This window comes from Diadema antillarum, unplaced genomic scaffold (genome assembly GCF_040938485.1).
Source record: "Diadema antillarum isolate AM-2024a unplaced genomic scaffold, OU_Dant_1.0 seq00002141_RagTag, whole genome shotgun sequence".
Lineage (NCBI taxonomy): Eukaryota > Metazoa > Echinodermata > Echinoidea > Diadematoida > Diadematidae > Diadema > Diadema antillarum.
The window spans coordinates 4,954-13,492 of record NW_027272781.1 but is presented as its reverse complement, the minus strand read 5'-3'; the positions used below and the strand labels follow the sequence as shown (position 1 = coordinate 13,492).

Here is an 8,539-nt window from a genome sequence, read left to right as displayed (position 1 = left end):
TTAGATACACTCAATGATGATAATAATTATACATAATAAATGAATGCATGTACACGCCAAATACAGAATGAGCTGTTTTTCACGTTTGTAGTTTCGTATACACCCATGCAATCACTCGTATGCTGTAGGATGCATATAGGATGATGCTTCATTTCGCTACAAACTGAAGGGTTTCAAGGAATGAATGCAGAACACAGGTGGTACTGAAACTCATATTTTGTTGTGCACAGAAATGAAGCAAAATATGCTATAGGCAAAGGGAGTCGAAGTAATTCCTGTCAAAGATTAATTTGGAAACGTGTTTTACTGACCTAAAAACTCAAACCATGTTCAATAAAGCGTAGGTGTCACGCTAGTATATAAGTTTCATTCACAGGCTTCGACTATAACTATCATAGGGCTCTTCTAGTCTTCATAAAACATGTATCGTTTTCTTGCAGCTCCGCGATGCTCACTGCATTTGAAAGTCGACCGAAAGAACTCTCACAAAAGGCGAAGTTTGTATATGCTTATACTGCGTTTATTCATGAACAAAAGCTTCCTTTGAACATGCAAAATCTTCACAACTTATGCTACCATCAGGGGAGGTCTCTTGAATTCTTGGTTTCTGTTCTGTACGTTGCTCTGATTGACTCTTCTTTCTTGGTAAAGACCCTATCTGCGCTAATGATAATCATTTTCAATTTTTCTCACAGTCCGTCGAAATCAGAGGCCTTCCTTCAACACCCTGTCATTACCACATTCTTCATACAAGGTACCCCACGTATTTCAAGTACCTGTATACAGCTTGTTGATTTTCTTTTTTGATAACAATTAGATGCATTACTGACATAATCACTTCTTGAAAAATGTACACGAAAATCGTTGGCACAATGCATACAGTCAATCCACGTTGCTATAGACATGATGGAGGATGGTTATGGAAATACATGTACGGACCCATCACAACAGCCACGTCCCACCGGTATCGAGACAGGAGTAATGCAACTGGAATGGACAGAATTTGAATCTGTTTTGAAAATTGAATAATACAGAGCTAAAAAATGATAGTTTGATTTTTTTTAAGAACATGTGAATACCTCTAGTATCCAAAATTCACGGAAATGGGTATTGTACTACCCGCGATCTTCAATTCTGATCTGTGGTAACAGCGAGTTCTTCAGATCGGCGACGCTAACATCAAGACGGCGCAGATTCCCGTGTTGGACAATGATCATGGCTGTTGGCTGTGTCGCGCATGTTCAGAACATAATGATCTGCCTGATTAGCGTCCTCTTAGCGTTTGCGAGGCAAATCTTTAGTTCGTGTTTATACCACTGTGTGGTCAAGATGAGAGAGATGAATGGCAAGTTTTATGATTGAAACTTGTCTGTGTTCTTTCTTTCCTTTTTCTCGCAAAAGCTGATTGCTTTTCTTATAGGCTACAACAACACGGTATTATGTATCCTGAAGAAGCTTTGCAAAGCGGAATAAACAAAAAAATCTGACTGCAGCATGAAGGAGAAGCATTTTATGTTCTGCTTTACATGGTACATATTTTGTCCTATACTATTATGACAGAGAAGAAGCGCCGTCTTAGGTTATCAAGCGCAGTCGTTATAACATTACTGTCAATATATATATATATATATATATATATATATATATATATATATATACTTCTATATACATGTCGGTAGAAAAGATGAAGAAGTAGAATGGTAACGAATTTTGAAAGTCCAAATGTGCTAATAAATAGCACTGTTGGACTGTCAAAATGCAGTACCACTCTACTTGTTTATCTTTTCTTTACTGGTACCAACACGCGGACTATGAGTTTCATAATACATAATCATAATCTATATATATATAGCATACAGGTGAAGCGGCTTGGCCTCCTACGTTGTGGGTGCTGCATTATATTCATGTGTAGGTGTGACGGGAAAGACTGCTCGCAGATGTTGCAGTAATGTTCACTAATAGCCTTTTACTCTCCCAAGCTTTCGACCGAGTTACCAGTCTTTTTCAAGGGCTTGGAACGTAAACACAAAAGCAGAAAAGCAACCAATTTGCATACATTTGAACAGAATATGGCAAAATCGTATATAAAGGTATATATATATATATATATATATATATATATATATATACATATATATATATATATTCACAACAGTAGGTCAATATAAACTCCGTTGGAGACGTAAATTTGACGCATTTTCGCCCATAGGGCTTTGTCAAGTCAATACATTTGACACTTTACGTCTCCAACGGAGTTTATATTGACCTACTGTAGTGAATCTATACTTTCTTAGGACTCCGAGAAGAAACTATTTGTTGCTGATTATATATATATATATGTATATATATATATATATATATATATATATATATATATATATATATGAAATGAGAGAGACAGAGCGAGAAAGAGAAGGCGCCTTGTACAGAACAAGTGTACAGTAGCTACTTCATTATTCATCCAGGGTGAGAAGATAAGGGCATTCACGAACGTAGTTCAACGAATGTGTATATACGTGGAACATGTACGTTGAATTATCTATACGTCCATGAATGCCTTTATCTATTCCCACTCTGCATATTATGTATGTATGTATATCTTTTAAATCGACATGACAATGCTTTATTGAAATGAATATTTAATTTCTTTTCAATATTTAGTTCGTTGACATACTTGATGAAACCTAGATTTACAGCCCACAATCAATTGCGCGATAATATAGTCTGTCACAATCATTCACGTGTTTGATTCTGCTGGCAGAAAAGGTACAATAATTATGACAGGGAAAAGGTAAGGTTGACATTCGCAATTGAGGTGTTGCCAGTTCAAAACACTCATTCCCCATTAGTTTACGAGTGTTTACACACCGATATTCTTGTTTCGACGGGATATGTTCATATATTTCCATAGTTTGACCAACAAAATACTGACACATGTTTTTCGAATGTAACAAACCATGACCAAGGTTGGATATCAAGGCCTTCTTTTGTTTGAGGCGGTCTTTCGGTAGGCGCTTTCATCTATGCAAATAAGGCACTCTTATTGTATTCGCGGTGAGGTGGCGGTGGCCATGAAACATCTATTCACGCGTGCCGCGCCTTTATTATGGGCTAGGTTTTGGAAATAGGCGACACTCTTTCTTTTCAGGTCTTTCAAACGAAAGTTTTATTCTAGAGCTATAATAACCTTTGCTTATACGTGATTGGCGAAGGTATCGAACGTTGATAGTTTTAATCCTGCTATTCTATCACCCGAACTGATCACATTGACTTACATAAGAAGGGGGAAATTGCCAGTGATCATCATTTATCTCGATCGATAGTGTGATTTTTTTATGCACATGTGAATACCTCTAGTATCCAAAATTCATGGAAATGGGTATTCTACTACCCGCGATCTTCAATTCTGATCTGTGGTAACAGCGAGTTCTTCAGATCGGCGACGCTAACATCAAGACGGCGCAGCCTCCCGTGTTGGACAATGATTATGGCTGTTGGCTGTGTCGCGCATGTTCAGAACATAATGATCTGCCTGATTAGCGTCCTCTTAGCGTTTGCGTGGCAAATCTTTAGTTCGTGTTTATACCACTGTGTGGTCAAGATGAGAGAGATGAATGGCAAGTTTTACGTTTGAAACTTGTCTGTGTTCTTTCTTTCCTTTTTCTCACAGAAGCTGATTGCTTTTCTTATAGGCTACAACAACACGGTATTATGTATGCTGAAGAAGCTTTGCAAAACGGGATAAAAAAAAATCTGACTGAAGCATGAAGGAGAAGCATTTTTATGTTCTGCTTTACATGGTACATATTTTGTCCTATACTATTATGACAGAGAAGAAGCGCCGTCCTAGGTTATCAAGTGCAGTTGTTATAACATTGCTGAATTTATAATTGTATGTAAGATACATATATTTTGGTATATATATATATATATATATATATATATATATATATTTCTATATACATGTAGACAGAAAAAATGATGATGAAGATGAAGACTGTCAAAATGCATTACCACTCTACTTTTTCATCTTTTCTATACCTACTGGTACCAACACGCGGACTGAACGTTTCATTATATATAATCATATATATATACAACATATAAGGTGAAGCGGGCTTGGCCTCCTACGTTGTGGGTGCTGAATTATATTTATGTGTAGGTGTGAGGGGAAAGACTGCTCGCAGACGTTGCAGTAATGTTCACTAATAGCCTTTTACTCTCCCAAGCTTTCGACGGAGTTACCAGTCTTTTTCAAGGGCTTGGGACGGTAAACACAAAAGCGCGCAAAAAAGCAACCAATTTGCATACATTTGAACAGAATAAGGCAAAATTATATATATTATAAAGATACACATATGTGTATTAAAATATGAATATATATATATATATATATATATATATATATATATATGTTGATAAGGTAGCCCACGTGTTGGCAAGATAAAAAGATAAGTAACAAAGCTGTAACAAAGTTCATGCTGTATTCACCAACGGTTTATTTCTTCACACAAATTTTCGAGCGTCTCGCCGCCCTTTCTCAAGTGTTGATACTGAGAGAACAATAACAAAATTCATTTTATTTTATTGTACTATTCATTGTATTTTTGTTACTTATCTTTATATATATATATATATATATATATATATATATATATATATATATATATGAAATGAGAGAGACAGAGCGAGAAAGAGAAGGCGCCTTGTACAGAACAAGTGTACAGTAGCTACTTCATTATTCATCCAGGGTGAGAAGATAAGGGCATTCACGAACGTAGTTCAACGAATGTGTATATACTGTATATACGTGAAACATGTACGTTGAGTTATCTGTACGTCCATGAATGCCTTTATCTTTTCCCACTCTGTATATATGAGTGTATATATATATATATATATATATATATATATATGTACATGTGTCTTTTAAATCGACATGGTAATGGTTTATTGAAATGAATGTACTTCATTTTATTACAATGTTTAGTTCGTTGACATATTTGATGAAACTTAGATTTACTGACTAAAATCAACTGCATGATAATTATAGTCTGTCACAATTATTAACGCGTTTGAATCTGCTGGCAGAAAAGGTACAATATAACAGGGAAAAGGTAAGGTTGACATTCGCAATTGAAGTACTGCCAGTTCAAAACACTCATTCCCAATTATTTTACGAGTGTTTACAGACCGATATTCTTGTTTCGACAGGATATTTTCATGTATTTCCATAGTTTGACCAACAAAATACTGACACATGTTTTTCGAATGTAATAGACCATGACCAAGGTTGGGTGTCAAGGCCTTCTTTTGTTTGAGGCGGTCTTTCGGTAGGCGCTTTCATCTATGCAAATAAGGCACTCTTATTGTATCCGCGGTGAGGTGGCGGTGGCCATGAAACATCTATTCACGCGTGCCGCGTCTTTATTATGGGCTAGGTTTTGGAAATAGGCGGTACTCTTTCTTTTCAGGTCTTTCAAACGATAGTTTTATTCTAGAGCTATAATAACCTTTGCTTATACGTGATTGGCGAAGGTATCGAACGTTGATAGTTTTAATCCTGCTATTCTATCACCCGAACTGATCACACTGACTTACATAAGAAGGGGGAAATTGCCAGTGATCATCATTTATCTCGATCTCTCCTGCGATTCAACAACGTTACTGCTTCATAATCTCTAAATACTCTATCAGTCTCTCCTGAATGAGCTAAAGTGTGCTCGCTTCTATGGCTCCACCGAGAAAACGGCGAAGGCGTGAGTTCACTGCCGAAGAGGTCCGTGATTTCATGTTGGACTCTGACTTCGAAATCGAGGATATTGTAGATAACAACTGGGAAGAAGACACGCAATCATCTCGTAGCAGTGAAAGCACAGAAGAACGTGATTCCTCACGTCTTCTCCCGGAGTTTGAAGAGCACGGTGAATCACTGTTTGAAGACTCGTCAGGCGACGAAGCTGATGGAGGTGACGATGACCACCTCAATGATCTACCTGCGCCTCATCCAACAACTCATGCTGAACCACTCTCCGATCACGATTGGCGGAGACTTGAGCCTGACGAGCGATTCAAGTCAAGTCGACGAGTTTATGACGACCAACCCAGACTACTTTTCGACGCTGAAGGATTGGAGCCAGTGGACTTTTTTACGAAGTTCTATCCGACTTCCATCTTTGCCCACATAGCAGATGAAACGAACAAGTATGCGCAACAATTCTTCGATTGCCCAGCGCCCCTCCCAGAGGCTTCTCGATTCGGCGTATGGCTGGACACCGATGAGGAGGAGATACGCGCTTTCACCGCACTTCAAATAGCGATGGGACTGGTGTCAAAGCCATCTGTGCCTCAGTACTGGGAAACGAACTCCGACATCTTAGTGACTCCTGGGTTTGCCGACGTCATTTCCAGGAATCGATTTCAGCTATTGAACACCTTCCTACATTTCAATGACAACGAGAAGCTCGTGCCCCGTGGACAGCCCGGTTTCGACCCCCTTCACAAGACGCGCCCTCTCATCGATATGTCCCAGCCGACGTACCTTGAGCATTTCCTTCCCGGGGGATACCTGTCAATCGACGAGAGCTTGGCGCCGTTCAAAGGAAGAATCTCCTACAGACAGTACATCCCAAACAAACCACGGAAATGGGGGATAAAATTCTGGATGCTCTGTGACGCCCAAACGGGATTTTGTCTGCGGTGGCGGCAGTATGTCGGAGCCGAGGGACAAGACAATGGGGACAGCGCCACTGAAGCCCTGGTGAAACAGCTGACGGAGCCATTCTACAACACGGATCGCGTGATCGTGATGGACAACTATTATAGTTCCGTAAAGCTCTACGAGGATCTGTCACGGAACGGACTTGGAGCCTGTGGAACGGTGAGGAGCAACCGACGAGGACTTCCAGAAGAGATCCGACGTGGTGGTCTGCACCTTGCGAAAGGTGACGATCCCGTGTTTTTCGCCAAAGGGAGGGAGATGTCAGCAGTGACTTGGCATGACGTGAAACTCGTGAACGTGCTGTCGACCGTCAGCAGCAACGATCTCAAACAGAAGCAGATACGGAGTAAGAACGCCGAAGGAGGTCGCCGTACGATTCAGAAGCCAGCAACTGTTGACGTGTACAACAGGTTCATGAACGGCGTGGACAAAATGGATCAACGCATGTCCTACTACCGCTACCCTCATAAGAAAATCAAGGGATACCGCGTAACCTACCACTTCACCATGGAAGTAGCTCTCGTGAACGCTTACATCGCATTTCGCATGGCTGGCCACAAGATGTCCACGCGCGACTTCAGATGTCGGGTGATTGAGGGTCTGCTGAACGGCTACAGAGCATCTCGCTATCGTCGGACACCGTCACCTCCCATCGCCGACAACGAGGCAAGACTGATTGAGCGCCACTTCCCAGCAGAGTTCGAAGATCGACAACATCGTCCTGACTGCTACGTGTGTTCGGACCGCAGGAGGGGAAGGCGAAGACAGACGAGGACATACTGCCGACAATGTGGACTTGCTATGTGTTGCATCCCGTGTTTCGAGATCTACCACACCAGAAAAGATTTCCGATCATAGGTCACAAACACTGAGTCTTCTGATGACATGAACTCTAAACAATGTCATGAACTTGTCGTGTATAGGCCTGTCTACCGTTGCTTATAGAATATGCATGTTCAAATTACAGCTCACAGATGGCAAGCATTTCCAGGTGCATGATTCATTGTAATTACATGGACATTATTGGTTTTACGATCCTAACCCCTATACTATGATAACTATTGTTCACATTTTGTATGTTTTACAATACTTAACATAGACTGCACTGGTTAACTTTTTTTTCACACTGTTTTTTTGTTAATCAAAAAATCACATTTTAGAACTTTTTGAAGCACTAAAGCTGACTTTTTTTTTCATTTGCAAATGGTAAGCAATGCCTTTAAAGGGTGCGGATAATAGAATAAACAAGTCTAATCGTGTTTCTGTGGTTTCCTTGCACTCCTTTAATACAGGTGATCTTTGTTTGACTGACTATATTATAAAAAAGGGGTTATATTACCTTTCTCCTCGAAGAGAACCCACTGTTTCATAGGCGATGCTAATGCGGAGGTTTTCCTTACTTGCTCTGAAGATGAGCTCTTCGCCATAAGCTGCACGGTGTTTCCATTTACCATTCGTCTTTTGCCGCAGATCGTCATTATCTCTTTGCACTGCTGCGCGGCTTCTCAGTCATTTAGGATTATCATAATTATGAGAACAGATTAATAGGGGCAAATGAGACATTAACTCCGTTATAAATTCAGCAAAAAGGAAAGGAGTATTCAGCATCGGGTCGGCGATTAGTACAGACAGGCGCGCCGGAAGCAGTTTTGGATTGGGGGGGGGGGGGGCAAACATTGGAGGGGGCTCAAGATTAGACCATGCATATGTTACACAATATACACATATACACACACACACACACACACGCACACATATCTATTATATATATATATATATATATATATATATATATATATATATATATATGTAAAGTGG

The 8,539-nt window shown here is 39.9% G+C and overlaps 1 protein-coding gene across 1 annotated transcript; it reads left to right on the top strand.

Annotated features, from left to right (window-relative positions):
• Nucleotides 1-5,731: 5,731 nt before the first annotated feature.
• On the top strand, nucleotides 5,732-7,579 carry LOC139714035 (piggyBac transposable element-derived protein 4-like). Its single transcript, XM_071625765.1, has one exon. The coding sequence runs from the start codon at nucleotides 5,732-5,734 to the stop codon at nucleotides 7,577-7,579; it is 1,848 nt and encodes a 615-aa protein (XP_071481866.1).
• The last annotated feature ends 960 nt before the right edge of the window (nucleotides 7,580-8,539 follow it).